The sequence below is a fragment of the Nerophis lumbriciformis genome, linkage group LG25 (genome assembly GCF_033978685.3).
Source record: "Nerophis lumbriciformis linkage group LG25, RoL_Nlum_v2.1, whole genome shotgun sequence".
Classification (NCBI taxonomy): Eukaryota; Metazoa; Chordata; class Actinopteri; order Syngnathiformes; family Syngnathidae; genus Nerophis; species Nerophis lumbriciformis.
This window is the reverse complement of record NC_084572.2, coordinates 6,232,501-6,254,555: the sequence shown is the minus strand read 5'-3', so window position 1 is coordinate 6,254,555 and position 22,055 is coordinate 6,232,501. Positions and strand designations below refer to the sequence as shown.

General features: G+C 41.0%; 1 protein-coding gene across 4 annotated transcripts in view; it reads left to right on the top strand.

Annotated features, from left to right (window-relative positions):
• Positions 1-22,055, top strand: part of sox5 (SRY-box transcription factor 5) — a 287,530-nt gene that overhangs the window by 42,542 nt on the left and 222,933 nt on the right. For all 4 annotated transcript variants that reach the window (XM_061983606.2, XM_061983605.2, XM_061983604.2 and 1 more), the window contains exon 2: positions 8,458-8,656. In XM_061983606.2, the coding sequence (XP_061839590.1) occupies positions 8,458-8,656 (199 nt within the window). The remainder of the gene's footprint in view (positions 1-8,457; positions 8,657-22,055) is intronic.

Genomic DNA, 22,055 nt, shown 5'->3' with positions numbered 1-22,055 from the left:
ACACACAGTTCTAGGTATAACCCTTCATGTTGGGTTCTAGGTAGAACCCTCCAAAAGGGTTCCAGGTGGAACCTTTATAAAAAGGTTCTACCTGGAGCCAAAAAAGGGTTCTCCTATGAGGACGAGCCGAAGAACCTTATATGGTTCTACTTAGCACTTTTATTTCTAAGAGTGTATGAACGATTCAATAAGATTCAATTTAGTGTATAAACGATTCAATAAGATTTAATTTAGTGTATGAACATTTCGATATGATTTGATCTAGTCTATGAACGATTCAATAATATTCCATTTTGTGTATGAATGATTCGATACGGTGTATGAACAATTTGATTGTATGGTTACATTATTTTCTAGAGCAGAAAAGAACAAACGCACTCCTCCCCATGTTCGAGGACACATAGTTAGGACCTTGGCACCAAGCGCTCAGACTAGACCTGTCCAAGCAAAGTCTTTGAGCATGAACTGATGACAACTACTCGGATGAGAGGACAAAGGTCTTCTTAGACAACTGATTAGTTGAATGAGAAATAACAACAAGATGATGAATCAGAACATTCATCTTCAAATATAATATTCTATAAAAGTGACATGCTTACAGTATTTTCACATTTTCATGTCCATTGATTGCTAATCTCGCGTGACACCTGGTCCATGTACCTAGGTCTAGTCTGGTCTACGGTTACGGAGACAATAACAATAACCAGTTTACGTGTCTACACTGGAGTCATTTAAAGACTCAAAGCTGAATGTTATCGATTGATGAGTCTGTAACCGTCACTTTATCATTAATACTGATAGTTTATCATTAATACTAGAATCATATATGTAGTTTTTTGTTGTCCTTGCAAAAAAAAAAGGCAGATACTGATGACAAAAAGGCTAATAACGATACTAGGGGTGTACAAAAAAATGGATTTTGGAATGAATGGTGATTGTTCTTTAGAATAGGACAGGATAGACTTATTTTAATGACATTGTTGCAGTGCAGGTTTTTACATACAAGTGTAATACAATTATTATTAAATACTACATATTGCTCACTATCATGCATAGATAGAAGATCAAATACAACCCAAAAATCGATTCAAAATTTAGTAATCGATTGGAAAAAATATTTTTTTGTTTTTAAGAAATTATATTGTAGATGATCATATCTGCTTTATTTGTGTTTCCATCCATCCATCCATTTCATACCGCTTGTCCCTCTCAAGGTCGCCTGGGTGGCCGGAACCTATCCCAGCTGCATGTGGGCGGAAAGCGGGGTCCACCCTGGACTACTTTATTACATGTTTGGTAGCATTTCAAAATATAGACATTTATCAGAGCTGTTTGTCTATTTCATGGAGGAATGTAGTTTATCATAGAACTGGCACACAATGTTGTTCAAAAGTATTGAGTTTCAATCGAGAATCGATTCTGACATTGATTAAAAGTTGTCAACAAGCATCTTGTTTCAACGTAATATTTGTGTTGTAGGATATTGGTTGGAAAAATGACCAAAATTGCAATGTCAAATCAACGTCAGAACCCATCCATCCATCCATCCATCTTTTTCCGCTTATCCGAGGTCGGGTCGCGGGGGCAGCAGCCTAAGCAGGGAAGCCCAGACTTCCCTCTCCCCAGCCACTTCGTCCAGCTCCTCCCGGGGGATCCCGAGGCGTTCCCAGGCCAGCCGGGAGAGATAGTCTTCCCAGCGTGTCCTGGGTCTTCCCCGTGGCCTCCTACCGGTCGGACGTGCCCTAAACACCTCTCTAGGGAGGCGTTCGGGTGGCATCCTGACCAGATGCCCGAACCACCTCATCTGGCTCCTCTCGATGTGGAGGAGCAGCGGCTCTACTTTGAGCTCCCCCCGGATGACAGAGCTTCTCACCCTATCTCTAAGGGAGAGCCCCGCCACTCGGCGGAGGAAACTCATTTCGGCCGCTTGTACCCGTGATCTTGTCCTTTCGGTCATGACCCAAAGCCCATGACCATAGGTGAGGATGGGAACGTAGATCGACCGGTAAATCGAGAGCTTTGCCTTCCGGCTCAGCTCCTTCTTCACCACAACGGATCGATACAGCGTCCGCATTACTGAAGACGCCGCACCGATCCTCCTGTCGATCTCACGATCCACTCTTCCCCCACTCGTGAACAAGACTCCGAGGTACTTGAACTCCTCCACTTGGGGCAAGATCTCCTCCCCAACCCGGAGATGGCACTCCACCCTTTTCCGGGAGAGAACCATGGACTCGGAATTGGAGGTGCTGATTCCCATCCCAGTCGCTTCACACTCGGCTGCGAACCGATCCAGTGAGAGCTGAAGATCTTGGCCGGAGGAAGCCATCAGGACCACATCATCTGCAAAAAGCAGAGACCTAATCCTGCAGCCACCAAACCAGATCCCCTCAACGCCCTGACTGCGCCTAGAAATTCTGTCCATAAAGGTTATGAACAGAATCGGTGACAAAGGGCAGCCTTGGCGGAGTCCAACCCTCACTGGAAACGTGTCCGACTTACTGCCGGCAATGCGGACCAAGCTCTGACACTGATTATACAGGGAGCGAACTGCCACAATAAGACAGTCCGTTACCCCATACTCTCTGAGCACTCCCCACAGGACTTCCCGGGGTACACGGTCGAATGCCTTCTCCAAGTCCACAAAACACATGTAGACTGGTTTGGAAAACTCCCATGCACCCTCAAGGACCCTGCCGAGAGTATAGAGCTGGTCGTCAGAACCCAACATTGATTAAATGTTGTCAAAAAGCATGTTGTTTCAACGTTATGTTTGAGTTGCTCAAGGTCAGGAACTCATTCAACAAGTTGTCAATTTTCAATGTCTTGTGGGCTGATGGCCGAAGACTCACAGCTCTAAGTGAAATGCCAAACATTGGCGCCGATAATCAGCCCCGCCAATAATGTGTCGATCGCCAGTGGGAACTAAAAAGGCGACCGGCAAAGTTCCCAAAAAGTGCAAGAAGTCCTGCACCTGTGGTTCTTCTTTGCCCCCTACCCCTGCAGGCTAGGTGCCTATTAGCAGGGTCATAGTCGCAGTGGCTCCAAGGCTGACAAGTGCATCTGTGTCTTAGAATCAGAATCAGAAGAGTTTTTATTGCCATTGTTTGAGAACGGGTTGACAAACCAGGAATAGTACTCGGTGCAACATAAAAGACATATAACACAGAATAGCTAATAACAAGAGCTGTAACTGAGCTATCAGATTTTGTTATTGTTCATGTGCCTGATGGCCGAGGGGAAAAACTGTTCGATGGCGGGAGGTGTGGGTCTGGATGGACCGTAGTCTCCTGCCTGAGGGGAGAGGGGAGAATAGTTTGTGTCCAGGGTGAGAAGAGTCAGCTGTGATCCGACCCACAAGCCTCCTGGTCCTGGAGGAGAACAGGTCCTGGAGGGGTGGGAGTTTGCAGCCAATCACCTTCTCAGCAGCACGTACCATGCGCTGCAGTCCATGCTTATCCTGGATTGTGGCGCCGGGGAACCACACAGTGATGGACTTGATGATGGCTGAGTAGAACTGCACCAGCATCTCGGTTGGCACCTTCAGTTTCCTCAGCTGCCACAGGAAGTATATCCTCTGCTGGGCCTTCTTGATGAGGGAGCTGATGGTCGGCTCCCACTTGAGGTCCTTGCTGATGGTGGTGCCCAGGAAATGGAAGGAGTTCAAAATGGAGACGGGGGTGGAAGAGTCAATCAGGGTGAGGGGGGATGGTGGGGCAGTGACTTTCCTGAAGTCCAAGATCATCTCCACTATTTTCTGGGCGTTCAGCTCCAGGTTGCTGAGGCTGCACCAGGACGCCAGCCGGTCCACCTCTCTCCTGTAGGCGGACTCGTCGCCATCCGAGATGAGCCCGATGAGGGTGGTGTCGTCCGCAAACTTGAGCAGCTTTACGGACTGGTGACTGCAGGTGCAGCAGTTTGTGTACAGGGAGAAGAGCCAGGGGGAGAGTACACAGCCCCGAGGAGTACCAGTGTTCGTGGTCCGACTGGGGTTGGACTAGCAGGGTCATAGTCGCAGTGGCTCCAAGGCCGACAAGTGCATCTGTGTCTTCCCCGCACAGATGCTAGCTGCCTATTAGCAGGGTCATAGTCGCAGTGGCTCCAAGGCCGACAAGTGCATCTGAAAGCACTCAGGCGACACTGAGCAGCACATTAAATTCTATTATTGCTGCACAGTCACTGCATGGCCATTCAGCTGCAAGTACAGGGAGGCAAATGTACCTTGCGAGAGAGAGGCGGGGTCCACCTAATAGATGTGGCTTTATATCCTTTGCTGCTTTTCAAGGGAACAAAGCCGCGGTAACAAATTGACACAGCGGGGCTCTTGTGTTGCTTGCCATTTTCCTCCAGCCATTGTCCAGAGGTTTTCATAAACACACATTATTGTCCGTGTGCATACTCTTCTCTCTCGCTCTCCATTATTTGCCTCTCCGTCTGGCCATGAAAGGCCATTGTCAAGGCATGGTCATTTCCTGCACAATGCCAGTGCAAGCGGGCTTCATTTGCGCTAATGGCCTCGCTTTTTGGAAACGTGCTCGTCCAGCGGCCCCCTGTCGTAAACACCGACCCCAGAGTGTGCTTGAAGGTCCGGCCGAGAGCTGAAGGGCGTTTTGTTCTGTTGTCTGGACGTGTGCAAAGTACTTTGAAGATGTTTTTCTGCTTGCACGGAGTAGCTATACCTGGCAACTTTTTACATTTGTCTATTCCAGGGGTGCCCAAAAAAAAAACCGATCAGAATGTAATGAGAAAAAACTGACGTTTTCAAAATAATAATGAAAAATAATACACTTCCATCCATCCATCCATCCATCTTCTTCCGCTTATCCGAGGTCGGGTCGCGGGGGCAGCAGCCTAAGCAGGGAAGCCCATACTTCCCTCTCCCCAGCCACTTCGTCCAGCTCTTCCTTTGGGACCCTGAGGCGTTCCCAGGCCAACCGGAAGACATAGTTTTCCCAACGTGTCCTGGGTCTTCCCCGCGGCCTCCTACCGGTCGGACTTGCCCTAAACACCTCCCTAGGGAGGCGCTCGGGTGGCATCCTGACCAGATGCCCGAACCACCTCATCTGGCTCCTCTCGATGTGGAGGAGCAGCGGCTTTACTTTGAGCTCCCCCCGGATGACAGAGCTTCTCACCCTATCTCTAAGGGAGAGCCCCGCCACCTGGCGGAGGAAACTCATTTCGGCCGCTTGTACCCGTGATCTTGTCCTTTCGGTCATAACCCAAAGCTCATGACCATAGGTGAGGATGGGAACGTAGATCGACCGGTAAATTGAGAGCTTTGCCTTCCGGCTCAGCTCCTTCTTCACCACAACGGATCGATACAGCGTCCGCATTACTGAAGACGCCGCACCGATCCGCCTGTCAATCTCACGATCCACTCTTCCCTCACTCGTGAACAAGACTTCGAGGTACTTGAACTCCTTCACTTGGGGAAAGATCTCCTCCCCAACCCGGAGATGGCACTCGACCCTTTTCCGGGCGAGAACCATGGCCTCGGACTTGGAGGTGCTGATTCTCATCCCAGGCGCTTCACACTCAACTGCGAACCGATCCAGCGAGAGCTGAAGATCCTGGCCAGATGAAGCCATCAGGACCACATCATCTGCAAAAAGCAGAGACCTAATCCTGCAGCCACCAAACCGGATCCCCTCAACGCCTTGACTGCGCCTAGAAATTCTGTCCATAAAAGTTATGAACAGAATCGGTGACAAAGGGCAGCCTTGGCGGAGTCCAACCCTCACTGGAAACGTGTCCGACTTACTGCCGGCAATGCGGACCAAGCTCTGGCACTGAGCATACAGGGAGCGGACTGCCACAATCAGACAGTCCGATACCCCATACTCCCTGAGCACTCCCCACAGGACTTCCCGAGGGACACGGTCGAATGCCTTCTCCAAGTCCACAAAACACATGTAGACTGGTTGGGCAAACTCCCATGCACCCTCAAGGACCCTGCCGAGAGTATAGAGCTGGTCCACAGTTCCACGACCAGGACGAAAACCACACTGTTCCTCCTGAATCCGAGGTTCGACTATCCGGCGTAGCCTCCTCTCCAGTACACCTGAATAGACCTTACCGGGAAGGCTGAGGAGAAAAATAATACACTTGGTCAGATAAAATACAACGTTGTGTCTTTACATATATTTAATATTTATTTTAGCAGGTTTTTTAGCATACTTGACTCCCCTGATCCAAAACATTAGAAGCTGTGGAAATACCGTAAACACAATAAAAATATCAACAAAGTTTAGTTAGTTAGTTGGTTAAAGGTGCTGTCCTCACTGTAACATTATTCAAAGCAAAACCAAGAACACCACCAGCTAGCTTATGTTAGCGCTCTAACAGAACACATTTGTTTGACAATCGTCTTTATTCTTCACGATCACTAAGGTTATGTTGCTACAATTGGAATGAAACGACGGGTGTTTACGGCAGCCACTCACCCGGTAGTGACGCGCACAGCGTGTGTGCAAGCGTACAACAGCAGTCCAAGAGGAGCGAGGAACAATTTTCAGTCATGTTGTTTTTATGATAGAACGTACGTTCGATGGCAGCTAACACTAGCTATCCAAGTAGCAATTATTAGCTAACAACACGCAAAGCTAACGCACGTGTGAGGTGATTACGTCATTATGTACAAAAAGCCGTAAGAGAGCGACTAAATGTGCAACATTTACACATCTGTGTAAATGTTGCACACAAATAATAATGTCACTGAGCATGAATATTTTCATACAGGCAGGATTTTTGACACACTAGGTTGTGCAGTCACACAATTAAAATATTATTATTATTATTATTTTATCCTTACAGGGACAAATAAACAAGGGTAAAAATGTAAGAAAAGGCGGCCAAAAGAAATTACAGCAATAATAATATACTTAACACAGAGCTGACATAAAGTTTTGTCTTTTATATATATATATATATAATTAAAGATATATATATATATATATATATATATATATATATATATATATATATATATATATATATATATATATATATATATATATATATATATATATATATAATTAAAGAGATATATATATATATATATATATATATATATATATATATAATTAAAGATATATATATATATATATATATATATATATATATATATATATATATATATATATATATATATATATATATATATAATTAAAGATATATATATATATATATATATATATATAATTAAAGATATATATATATATATCTATATCTTTAATTATATATATATATATATGTATATATATATATATATATATATATATATATATATATATATATATATATATATATATATATATATATATATATATGTATATATATATATATATATATATATATATATATATATACATATATATATATATATAAGAGACAAAACTTTGTGTCAGCTCTGTGTTAAGTATATTATTATTGCTGTAATTTCTTTTGGCCGCCTTTTCTTACATTTCTACCCTTGTTTATTTGTCCCTGTAAGGATAAAATAATAATAATATTTTAATTGTGTGACTGCACAACCTAGTGTGTCAAAAATCCTGCCTGTATGAAAATATTCATGCTCAGTGACACATTTAACAGTCTTTATTAATAACTCATATATATATATATATATATATATATATATATATATATATATATATATATATATATATATATATATATATATATATACAGATGATTAATAACATTAAACTTCAATTATAATCATTGAAATCATGCAGTAGGCATATTTTATATATATATATATATATATATATATATATATATATATATATATATATATATATATATATATATATACTGTATAATATGCCTACTGCATGATTTCAATGATTATAATTGATGTTAAAATTTAATGTTATTAAGCAGCAGCAAATTCTAAATGAATCTTTTCAAAGTGTTTTCTTCAAATCTGATGAATATTCAGGACATTTTGCTTCATAAAAAAGTGATATTTTACAGTTCATTTTATGCGTTCTGTTTCCTGGGGACTCAAATGGCGCCTACTTGATGGACAAATAAAGACCTCACTTAGAGCACCACCTGTTGCCTGGGCGGTAAAATGTGGAGAAAGTTTTAGTGAAGTTTGGTGTTGAAAAGTACTTTGAGATGTGAGCTTGTGAAGACCAAGGCCAACATCCGCGTCACCCATCCGACCTCCTAGCAGATTAGTCCAAACTACTACTTTTGACCTAATCACCGTGATATTTGGCACGCTCCTCCAGGGGACCCGCAAGCACATGTGTGGGAATTTTGGGCCTGTTTGGTTGAAAAGCATGGCCGCCATCCGCCGAAAGGGCCATGGAGCGCCATTGGCCATTCGATGCATACATATGAGGGTACCCGTATTACACCCACAGGGGGCGCCACATGAGAATGAGCTTTATTCCACCTGACTGACTCCTCCTCTCCTTCTCCTTGGCTTCCTCTTGTGGCTTCCAGGATGTCTTCCAAGCGACCAGCCTCTCCATATGGGGGGACAGATGGAGATGTAACCATAGCAACCAGCAGACAGCGAATGGAGGATGAGGAGAGCCAGGGACTGGCTGGCGTCATCCATCTCCCCCTGGTCTCCTACTGCAGCAAGGTGTCCCCCCGCTCGCCCCCTTTCTGCAGCTTGGACAGCCCCCCCGGCCACACGGTAAGAAAGTTAGCTGGGCTCCTGGTGGGGAGGGGGGGGGGCACTTCTTTATTGGCAGACATGTTGCCAATACGGTTGGCTTCTTGGAATCTGCAGCTGTCATCATCATCATCTTCCTGCTTTGCCTTCCGCTGGCCAGCAGCCCATTCCCATAAGGTCCTCACACACACACACACACACACACACACACACACACACACACACACACACACACACACACACACATCTTATGCCAAGTGTAATCCTGACCTCCAGCTGTAGGACAAGTGGGTGTTGTTGGGCATCAGGTGTGTTCCAGCACAGGTGTTAATGCTCGTCATTTTATTGTGGCCCGTCCCGTAATTGTAAATGTGGCATGCCACATCATTCTAACATGTTCCGCCACTTCATTTAATGTGGTCCTCCACGTCATTTTAAATTGGACAGCCATTCCAAGGTGGCTCGCCACGTCATTTAAACATACACAGATGTATAGGTTGTGAAATAAGTTATTTACACAGTAATATTTTATGTTTATTTACATACCTTAATTGTCTGTAACACGGCAGTAAAACGGCCGATCAAACAAAACAGAAGTCATCTTCATGGACCCGCTAGCTTCACAAGTTAGCTCTCCAATCAGCTAAACAGACTCAATAACTCCACGGTGACGCTATGGACGATTACAAGACGGAACGGCACTTGTACTTCCGGCTCAAAAAAACAGCAGGAAACGCCTGTAGGCATTTACCTGGCTGTCCAAAAGGTGGCGCCATAACACACGTTTAATCAAAACTATTTGCTTTGTGTTCGTCCGCGAAGAAAAATCCACAAAGAGGTTGTGAAATAAGTTATTTATACATAAATATTTTATGTTTATTTACATACCTTAATTGTCTGTAACACGGCAGTAAAACGGCCGATCAAACAAAACAGAAGTCGTCTTCATGGACCCGCTAGCTTCACAAGCTAGCTCTCCAATCAGCTAAACAGACTCAATAACTCCACGGTGACGCTATGGACGATTACAAGACGGAACGGCACTTGTACTTCCGGCTCAAAAAAACAGCAGGAAACGCCTGTAGGCATTTACCTGGCTATCCGAAGGGTGGCGCCATAACACACGTTTAATCAAAACCATTTGCTTTGTGTTCGTCCGCGAAGAAAAATCCACAAAGAGGTTGTGAAATAAGTTATTTATACATAAATATTTTATGTTAATGTACAACCCTTATTGTCTGTAACACGGCAGTAAAGCGGCCGATCAAACAAAACAGAAGTCATCTTCATGGACCCGCTAGCTTCACAAGCAAGTCTCCAATCAGCTAAACAGACTCAATAACTCCACGGTGACGCTATGGACGATTACAAGACGGAACGGCACTTGTACTTCCGGCTCAAAAAAACAGCAGGAAACGCCTGCAAGCATTTACCTGGCTGTCCAAAAGGTGGCGCTATAACACACGTTTAATCAAAACGATTTGCTTTGTGTTCGTCCGCGAAGAAAAATCCACAAAGAGGTTGTGAAATAAGTTATTTATACATAAATATTTTATGTTAATGTACAACCCTTATTGTCTGTAACACGGCAGTAAAGCGGCCGATCAAACAAAACAGAAGTCATCTTCATGGACCCGCTAGCTTCACAAGCTAGCTCTCCAATCAGCTAAACAGACTCAATAACTCCACGGTGACGCTATGGACGATTACAAGACGGAACGGCACTTGTACTTCCGGCTCAAAAAAACAGCAGGAAACCCCTGTAGGCATTTACCTGGCTGTCCAAAAGCTGGCGCCATAACACACGTTTAATCAAAACTATTTGCTTTGTGGTCGTCCGCGAAGAAAAATCCACAAAGAGGTCGTGAAATAAGTTATTTATACATAAATATTTTATGTTTATTTACATACCTTAATTGTCTGTAACACGGCAGTAAAACGGCCAATCAAACAAAACAGAAGTCATCTTCTTGGACCCGCTAGCTTCACAAGCTAGCTCTCCAATCAGCTAAACAGACTCAATAACTCCACAGTGACGCTATGGACGATTACAAGACGGAACGGCACTTGTACTTCCGGCTCAAAAAAACAGCAGGAAACGCCTGTAGACATTAACCTGGCTGTCCAAAAGGTGGCGCCATAACACACGTTTAATCAAAACTATTTGGTTTGTGGTCGTCCGCGAAGAAAAATCCACAAAGAGGTCGTGAAATAAGTTATTTATACATAAATATTTTATGTTTATTTACATACCTTAATTGTCTGTAACACGGCAGTAAAACGGCCGATCAAACAAAACAGAAGTCATCTTCATGGACCCGCTAGCTTCACAAGCTAGCTCTCCAATCAGCTAAACAGACTCAATAACTCCACGGTGACGCTATGGACGATTACAAGACGGAACGGCACTTGTACTTCCGGCTCAAAAAAACAGCAGGAAACGCCTGTAGGCATTTACCTGGCTATCCAAAGGGTGGCGCCATAACACACGTTTAATCAAAACTATTTGCTTTGTGTTCGTCCGCGAAGAAAAATCCACAAAGAGGTTGTGAAATAAGTTATTTATACATAAATATTTTATGTTAATGTACAACCCTTATTGTCTGTAACACGGCAGTAAAGCGGCCGATCAAACAAAACAGAAGTCATCTTCATGGACCCGCTAGCTTCACAAGCTAGCTCTCCAATCAGCTAAACAGACTCAATAACTCCACGGTGACGCTATGGACGATTACAAGACGGAACGGCACTTGTACTTCCGGCTCAAAAAAACAGCAGGAAACGCCTGTAGGCATTTACCTGGCTGTCCAAAAGGTGGCGCCATAACACACGTTTAATCAAAACTATTTGCTTTGTGTTCGTCCGCGAAGAAAAATCCACAAAGAGGTTGTGAAATAAGTTATTTATACATAAATATTTTATGTTTATTTACATACCTTAATTGTCTGTAACACGGCAGTAAAACGGCCGATCAAACAAAACAGAAGTCGTCTTCATGGACCCGCTAGCTTCACAAGCTAGCTCTCCAATCAGCTAAACAGACTCAATAACTCCACGGTGACGCTATGGACGATTACAAGACGGAACGGCACTTGTACTTCCGGCTCAAAAAAACAGCAGGAAACGCCTGTAGGCATTTACCTGGCTATCCGAAGGGTGGCGCCATAACACACGTTTAATCAAAACCATTTGCTTTGTGTTCGTCCGCGAAGAAAAATCCACAAAGAGGTTGTGAAATAAGTTATTTATACATAAATATTTTATGTTAATGTACAACCCTTATTGTCTGTAACACGGCAGTAAAGCGGCCGATCAAACAAAACAGAAGTCATCTTCATGGACCCGCTAGCTTCACAAGCAAGTCTCCAATCAGCTAAACAGACTCAATAACTCCACGGTGACGCTATGGACGATTACAAGACGGAACGGCACTTGTACTTCCGGCTCAAAAAAACAGCAGGAAACGCCTGCAAGCATTTACCTGGCTGTCCAAAAGGTGGCGCTATAACACACGTTTAATCAAAACGATTTGCTTTGTGTTCGTCCGCGAAGAAAAATCCACAAAGAGGTTGTGAAATAAGTTATTTATACATAAATATTTTATGTTAATGTACAACCCTTATTGTCTGTAACACGGCAGTAAAGCGGCCGATCAAACAAAACAGAAGTCATCTTCATGGACCCGCTAGCTTCACAAGCTAGCTCTCCAATCAGCTAAACAGACTCAATAACTCCACGGTGACGCTATGGACGATTACAAGACGGAACGGCACTTGTACTTCCGGCTCAAAAAAACAGCAGGAAACCCCTGTAGGCATTTACCTGGCTGTCCAAAAGCTGGCGCCATAACACACGTTTAATCAAAACTATTTGCTTTGTGGTCGTCCGCGAAGAAAAATCCACAAAGAGGTCGTGAAATAAGTTATTTATACATAAATATTTTATGTTTATTTACATACCTTAATTGTCTGTAACACGGCAGTAAAACGGCCAATCAAACAAAACAGAAGTCATCTTCTTGGACCCGCTAGCTTCACAAGCTAGCTCTCCAATCAGCTAAACAGACTCAATAACTCCACAGTGACGCTATGGACGATTACAAGACGGAACGGCACTTGTACTTCCGGCTCAAAAAAACAGCAGGAAACGCCTGTAGACATTAACCTGGCTGTCCAAAAGGTGGCGCCATAACACACGTTTAATCAAAACTATTTGGTTTGTGGTCGTCCGCGAAGAAAAATCCACAAAGAGGTCGTGAAATAAGTTATTTATACATAAATATTTTATGTTTATTTACATACCTTAATTGTCTGTAACACGGCAGTAAAACGGCCGATCAAACAAAACAGAAGTCATCTTCATGGACCCGCTAGCTTCACAAGCTAGCTCTCCAATCAGCTAAACAGACTCAATAACTCCACGGTGACGCTATGGACGATTACAAGACGGAACGGCACTTGTACTTCCGGCTCAAAAAAACAGCAGGAAACGCCTGTAGGCATTTACCTGGCTATCCAAAGGGTGGCGCCATAACACACGTTTAATCAAAACGATTTGCTTTGTGTTCGTCCGCGAAGAAAAATCCACAAAGAGGTTGTGAAATAAGTTATTTATACATAAATATTTTATGTTAATGTACAACCCTTATTGTCTGTAACACGGCAGTAAAGCGGCCGATCAAACAAAACAGAAGTCATCTTCATGGACCCGCTAGCTTCACAAGCTAGCTCTCCAATCAGCTAAACAGACTCAATAACTCCACGGTGACGCTATGGACGATTACAAGACGGAACGGCACTTGTACTTCCGGCTCAAAAAAACAGCAGGAAACCCCTGTAGGCATTTACCTGGCTGTCCAAAAGCTGGCGCCATAACACACGTTTAATCAAAACTATTTGCTTTGTGGTCGTCCGCGAAGAAAAATCCACAAAGAGGTCGTGAAATAAGTTATTTATACATAAATATTTTATGTTTATTTACATACCTTAATTGTCTGTAACACGGCAGTAAAACGGCCAATCAAACAAAACAGAAGTCATCTTCTTGGACCCGCTAGCTTCACAAGCTAGCTCTCCAATCAGCTAAACAGACTCAATAACTCCACAGTGACGCTATGGACGATTACAAGACGGAACGGCACTTGTACTTCCGGCTCAAAAAAACAGCAGGAAACGCCTGTAGACATTAACCTGGCTGTCCAAAAGGTGGCGCCATAACACACGTTTAATCAAAACTATTTGGTTTGTGGTCGTCCGCGAAGAAAAATCCACAAAGAGGTCGTGAAATAAGTTATTTATACATAAATATTTTATGTTTATTTACATACCTTAATTGTCTGTAACACGGCAGTAAAACGGCCGATCAAACAAAACAGAAGTCATCTTCATGGACCCGCTAGCTTCACAAGCTAGCTCTCCAATCAGCTAAACAGACTCAATAACTCCACGGTGACGCTATGGACGATTACAAGACGGAACGGCACTTGTACTTCCGGCTCAAAAAAACAGCAGGAAACGCCTGTAGGCATTTACCTGGCTATCCAAAGGGTGGCGCCATAACACACGTTTAATCAAAACTATTTGCTTTGTGTTCGTCCGCGAAGAAAAATCCACAAAGAGGTTGTGAAATAAGTTATTTATACATAAATATTTTATGTTAATGTACAACCCTTATTGTCTGTAACACGGCAGTAAAGCGGCTGATCAAACAAAACAGAAGTCATCTTCATGGACCCGCTAGCTTCACAAGCTAGCTCTCCAATCAGCTAAACAGACTCAATAACTCCACGGTGACGCTATGGACGATTACAAGACGGAACGGCACTTGTACTTCCGGCTCAAAAAAACAGCAGGAAACGCCTGCAGGCATTTACCTGGCTGTCCAAAAGGTGGCGCCATAACACACGTTTAATCAAAACTATTTGCTTTGTGTTCGTCCGCGAAGAAAAATCCACAAAGAGGTCGTGAAATAAGTTATTTACACATAAATATTTTATGTTTATTTACATACCTTAATTGTCTGTAACACGGCAGTAAAACGGCCGATCAAACAAAACAGAAGTCATCTTCATGGACCCGCTAGCTTCACAAGCTAGCTCTCCAATCAGCTAAACAGACTAAATAACTCCACGGTGACGCTATGGACGATTACAAGACGGAACGGCACTTGTACTTCCGGCTCAAAAAAACAGCAGGAAACGCCAGCTGATTATATTTATATTTATACACATAAAAGGTGATTATATTTATATTTATACACATAATAGCTGATTATATTTACATTTATACACATAAAAGAAAGGTGATTATATTTATATTTATACACATAACAGGCGATTATATTCATATTTATACACATAAAAGGTGATTATATTTATATTTATACACATAAAAGGTGATTATATTTATATTTATTCACATAAAAGGTGATTATATTTATATTTATACACATAACAGCTGATTATATTTATATTTATACACATAAAAGGTGATTATATTTATATTTATACACATAAAAGGTGATTATATTTATATTTATACACTTAAAAGGTGATTATATTTATATTTACACATAAAAGGTGATTATTATTTATATTTATACACATAACAGGTGGTTATATTTATATTTATACACATAAAAGGTGATTATATTTATATTTATACACATAACAGGTGATTATATTTATATTTATACACATAAAAGGTGATTATATTTATATTTATACACATAAAAGGTGATTATATTTATATTTATACACATAAAAGGTGATTATATTTATATTTATACACATAACAGGTGATTATATTTATATTTATACACATAAAAGGTGATTATATTTATATTTATACACTTAAAAGGTGATTATATTTATATTTACACATAAAAGGTGATTATTATTTATATTCATACACATAAAAGGCGATTATATTTATATTTATACACATAAAAGGTGATTATATTTATATTTATACACATAAAAGGTGATTATATTTATATTTATACACATAAAAGGTGATTATATTTATATTTATACACATAACAGGTGGTTATATTTATATTTATACACATACAAGGTGATTATATTTATATTTATACACATAACAGGTGATTATATTTATATTTATACACATAAAAGGTGATTATATTTATATTTATACACATAAAAGGTGATTATATTTATATTTATACACTTAAAAGGTGATTATATTTATATTTACACATAAAAGGTGATTATTATTTATATTTATACACATAAAAGGCGATTATATTTATATTTATACACATAAAAGGCTATTATATTTATATTTATACACATAAAAGGTGATTATATTTATATTCATACACATAACAGGTGATTATATTTATATTTATACACATAAAAGGTGATTATATTTATATTCATACACTTAAAAGGTGATTATATTTATATTTACACATAAAATGTGATTATTATTTATATTTATACACATAAAAGGCGATTATATTTATATTTATACACATAAAAGGTGATTATATTTATATTTATACACATAAAAGGTGATTATATTTATATTTATACACATAAAAGGTGATTATATTTATATTTATACACATAAAAGGTGATTATATTTATATGTATACACATAACAGGCGATTATGTTTATATTTATACACATAACAGGCGATTATATTTATATTTATACACATAACAGGTGATTATATTTATATTTATACACATAAAAGGTGATTATATTTATATTTATACACATAAAAGGTGATTATATTTATATTTAAACACATTTAGCGTGTTGCCAACTCGGGTGTAACATTTGTCGGCTCCGCGACCTTTCACTTTCATACCGTAAAACAATGAAAGGGTGCTTAGGAGCCGTAATGGAGCGCTCATTTTGTAATTAGGCGACTGATAGGGGCCCCGCCCACTTGTGTGGACGTGTGTGAGTGCAGGTGGCAGCTGTAAAGCAAAGTCCTGGCATAAACAAACACTGCAGAGAGACAATGCTGCACGCAGTCTTAAAGGGACAGTACACACCGCGTGTTAGGAGAATATTTCCCACCTTTTAACGAAATAAAACAATGTAGAATTGGCCTCAACTGGACTAGAAGACACACATGATGAGCTCACCCTGGTTCCTTGTCTATGTCAGTCTTTCTTCTACTAGAGGGCTTCTTGAGGGCCCCCTTTGGTGCCCCATTGGGGCCACATAGGGGCCACATTAGTGTGTGTGTGTGTGTGTGTTTGTGTGTGTGTGTTTCTACCCTTCTTGAGACATGAAGAAGGAAAAGTATCTTCCATATGAGGACATAAATCAATAACATTGCATCTAATTGAGAGCCATATACTAGAGTGCGTGAACATTGCTCCAAAGTCAGGATTTTTTGGTTGATTGAATGTGCATACAAAAGTAAACATTGACAGGTGCAAAGGCAGCGATATGTGATCAAACAAGATGGCAGCTAAAGAAGGACTTTCCTATCCATCCCCGACCATATGTGGTCCCTGACTCCTTTATCATATGTGGTCCCTGACTCCTTTGTCATCTGTGGTCCCTGACTCCTTTGTCATCGGCCTTAAGCCCATTAGAAAAAAACAAAAAATAGAGAATGTCTCATTTGTGGTGATATCCATCAAAATGAGGGTGGTCCCAAAAAGGAGGCATTTTTCACATTGACTGTGTGTCGCTTTTAAAAGTGCTCCCCCCTCTGGTCAACATATGAAATAACAAGTGTGGCCAAAATTAATATTAAAAAAAAAGAACATGTATATAGAGACATACTGTAATAACTTGAAGTAAATAATGAAGATTAAAAACCAATTACATATAACACAAAAAATTAAAAATAAATAAGTAAAAGCAGTCTTTTTTTCACGTTGTGTCGACTTTTTTTCTTGTAAAATTGGGAACAATTTCTCATATTCTTTCTGTTTCTGTAATATTGCAAATTTTTCTCCTAAAATTATGACTTTTTTTATATAAAATTATGACTTTTTAATGCAAAAAAAGGTGAGTGACATTTGTCATTTAAAATTCAGACTTTTATCACAATATTGCCATTTATTTGGTTGTCCTTGTAAAATAGTGAAATTGTTTGAGTAAAATTCCGATTATTATTATAATATTGCAAATTTTCTCCTAAAATTATGACTTTTTTTTATATAAAATTATGACTTTTTAATGCAAAAAAGGTGAGTGACATTTGTCATATAAAATTCAGACTTTTATCACAATATTGCCATTTATTTGGTTGTCCTTGTAAAATAGTGAAATTGTTTGAGTAAAATTGCGATTATTATTATAATATTGAAAAATTTTCTCCTAAAATTATGACTTTTTTTATATAAAATTATGACTTTTTAATGCAAAAAAGGTGAGTGACATTTGTCATATAATATTCAGACTTTTATCACAATATTGCCATTTATTTGGTTGTCCTTGTAAAATAGTGAAATTGTTTGAGTAAAATTCCGATTATTATTATAATATTGAAAAATGTTCTCCTAAAATTATGACTTTTTTTATATAAAATTATGACTTTTTAATGCCAAAAAGGTGAGTGACATTTGTCATATAAAATTCAGACTTTTATCACAATATTGCCATTTATTTGGGTGTCCTTGTAAAATAGTGAAATTGTTTGAGTAAAATTCCGATTATTATTATAATATTGCAAAACTTTCTCCTAAAATTATGACTTTTTTTATATAAAATTATGACTTTTTAATGCAAAAAAGGTGAGTGACATTTGTCATATAAAATTCAGACTTTTATCACAATATTGCCATTTATTTGGTTGTCCTTGTAAAATAGTGAAATTGTTTGAGTAAAATTCCGATTATTATTATAATATTGCAAAATTTTCTCCTAAAATTATGACCTTTTTTATATAAAATTATGACTTTTTAATGCAAAAAAGGTGAGTGACATTTGTCATATAAAATTCAGACTTTTATCACAATATTGCCAATTTTCTTGTTGTTCTTGTAAAACATTGACATTTTTTCGAGTAAAATTATGACTTTTGTCATAATTTTGCTGAATAAAATTCCGATTATCATTATAATATTGCCGACATTTTAAAGTTTTCTTATAAAATTGTGACTTTTGTCGAGTAAAAGTACGACTCCTTTCGTAAAATTGCCAACATTTTAAGCTTTTCTTGTGAAATTGCGACTGTTGTTGAGTAAAATTCCAACTTTTATCATAATATTGCACAAATGTTCAGTTTTTCTTGTAAAATGTTGACTTGCGTTGAGTAAAATGAGGACTTTTATTATAATACTGCCAACATTCTAAGTTTTTCTTGTGAAATTGTGACCTTTTTCTCGTCAAATTCCACAACAAGCTTTTTTTATATTTGCATAGTATGTATATATTATTCATGTTGTAAATGCACTTCTTTATATATCTAGAAAGGCTGGTCCTAAAGAGGGAGGCTTTTTTCTCAGGTCCCAAGAAGGTAACACGTACAAGAACGCACGTGTGTGTGTGCGTGTGTGTGTGTGTGTGTGTGTGTGTGTGTGTGTGTGTGTGTGTGTGTGTGTGTGTGTGTGTGTGTGTGTGTGTGTTAAAAGCAGTTAAGTCATGAAGGTGCCAAATCACTATAATATCATGTCTTTTTTTATGATGTGCATATTTGTGCAGCAGAGAAATAAATAATACTTGCAAATGAGGCAAAGGTGCTAATGGGCGAGCACTAATTGTTTGGCCAACACAACAGAAATCTATAAACATATTTTATCATGCCGGGCTTCTCGTATTTATTGCATGTGCATGCAGCAGCCGTGTGAGCGTCACGTGCACTCGGACAGATTGAACGCTGCTCGTCATGCCAGGCGACACGCTAATGAATGAAAACATGCTAACAATCGCAGTGGCTGCTCTTCAACACACGTTCCAACTCTGCGGCGCCTCAAGCAAGGCCTTGTTTGCTCCGTGGATGAGGCAGCCTCTGGCAAAGAAAAGCTTCCTCACCTTTGTGTTGATTAAACGTGCACAAATCAATCCAAGTCAAGTCATAATCATTTATCTTTGCATGTTTTAGCTCCTTCAGCATGTTTCATTTCACTTTGGGGTCCAAACAAAACAGTGACAAGAGAACGGAACCTTCCTACGTTCAGCGAACATCCCTCCACAGTGTTTTAGCTACTTCTAAATCCCTAATCCTGGCCTCCATGACGACAAATAAAGTGAGTTTCTTACAAGTATCATTATCACTGCAGGACAAGGAATAGCTACACATGCTTCACTACACACCGTAGGAGGATACAATAGAGCCCGCGTACCACTAGTGGTACCCGTACCACAGTTTGGTTTACTTTGTTCACTGAGGATTTTTAATGTTTTAAAGATGTGTAGTATGTTCAACATTTTATTTAAGGACTAAACTGTTACTTAAAGGCAATAAGAAACGTGTGTTTAATGTATCGTAAGCTTTAAAGGCATCTAAAATAAAATTTAAAAAAAGCAATAATCATAATAATAAAATAAACTATCCGTCCATCCATCCATCTTCTTCCGCTTATCCGAGGTCGGGTCGCGGGGGCAGCAGCCTAAGCAGGGAAGCCCAGACTTCCCTCTCCCCAGCCACTTCGTCCAGCTCTTCCTGTGGGACCCCGAGGTGTTCCCAGGCCAGCCGGGAGACATAGTCTTCCCAACGTGTCCTGGGTCTTCCCCGCGGCCTCGTACCGGTCGGACGTGCCCTAAACACCTCCCTAGGGAGGCGTTCGGGTGGCATCCTGACCAGATGCCCGAACCACCTCATCTGGCTCCTCTCGATGTGGAGGAGCAGCGGCTTTACTTTGAGCTCCTCCCGGATGACAGAGCTTCTCACCCTATCTCTAAGGGAGAGCCCCGCCACCCGGCGGAGGAAACTCATTTGGGCCGCTTGTACCCGTGATCTTGTCCTTTCGGTCATAACCCAAAGCTCATGACCATAGGTGAGGATGGGAACGTAGATCGACCGGTAAATTGAGAGCTTTGCCTTCCGGCTCAGCTCCTTCTTCACCACAACGGATCGATACAGCGTCCGCATTACTGAAGACGCCGCACCGATCCGCCTGTCGATCTCACGATCCACTCTTCCCTCACTCGTGAACAAGACTCCGAGGTACTTGAACTCCTCCACTTGGGGCAGGGTCTCCTCCCCAACCCGGAGATGGCATTCCACCCTTTTCCGGGTGAGAACCATGGACTCGTACTTGGAGGTGCTGATTCTCATCCCAGTCGCTTCACACTCGGCTGCGAACCGATCCAGCGAGAGCTGAAGATCCTGGCCAGATGAAGCCATCAGGACCACATCATCTGCAAAAAGCAGAGACCTAATCCTGCAGCCACCAAACCGGATCCCCTCAACGCCTTGACTGCGCCTAGAAATTCTGTCCATAAAAGTTATGAACAGAATCAGTGACAAAGGGCAGCCTTGGCGGAGTCCAACCCTCACTGGAAACGTGTCCGACTTACTACCGGCCATGCGGACCAAGCTCTGGCACTGATCATACAGGGAGCGGACTGCCACAATCAGACAGTCCGTTACCCCATACTCTCTGAGCACTCCCCACAGGACTTCCCGAGGGACACGGTCGAATGCCTTCTCCAAGTCCACAAAACACATGTAGACTGGTTGGGCAAACTCCCATGCACCCTCAAGGACCCTGCCGAGAGTATAGAGCTGGTCCACAGTTCCACGACCAGGACGAAAACCACACTGTTCCTCCTGAATCCGAGGTTCGACTATCCGGCGTAGCCTCCTCTCCAGTACACCTGAATAGACCTTACCGGGAAGGCTGAGGAGTGTGATCCCACGATAGTTAGAGCACACCCTCCGGTTCCCCTTTTTAAAGAGAGGAACCACCACCCCGGTCTACCAATCCAGAGGTACCGCCCCCGATGTCCACGCGATGTTGCAGAGTCTTGTCAACCAAGACAGCCCCACAACATCCAGAGCCTTAAGGAACTCCGGGCGGATCTCATCCACCCCCGGGGCCTTGCCACCGAGGAGCTTTTTAACTACCTCAGCAACCTCAGCCCCAGAAATAGGAGAGCCCACCACAGATTCCCCAGGCCCTGCTTCCTCATAGGAAGACGTGCTGGTAGGATTGAGGAGGTCTTCGAAGTATTCCCTCCACCGATCCACAACATCCGCAGTCGAATATAGGAATATATTATAGGAGTGGAAAAGCCAATAATAGCCATCATTTGTGATCCCCTTTATTTTGAAACGTGTTTAGATTCATTTTATCGGGACAAGACGAGAGTGCAACTTAAAACAAAATGGATCAAATGTGGAGCGCATGGAGTGTCAGGAAGTTTTCGAAAGGCAGACATATTTATTATAATGTGTGTTTATTATCCCATTACTCCGTAAATGGAACAAAGTCATGACTAAAATGTCCCACGGATCCCACTTAAGTCCAGAGGTGGGT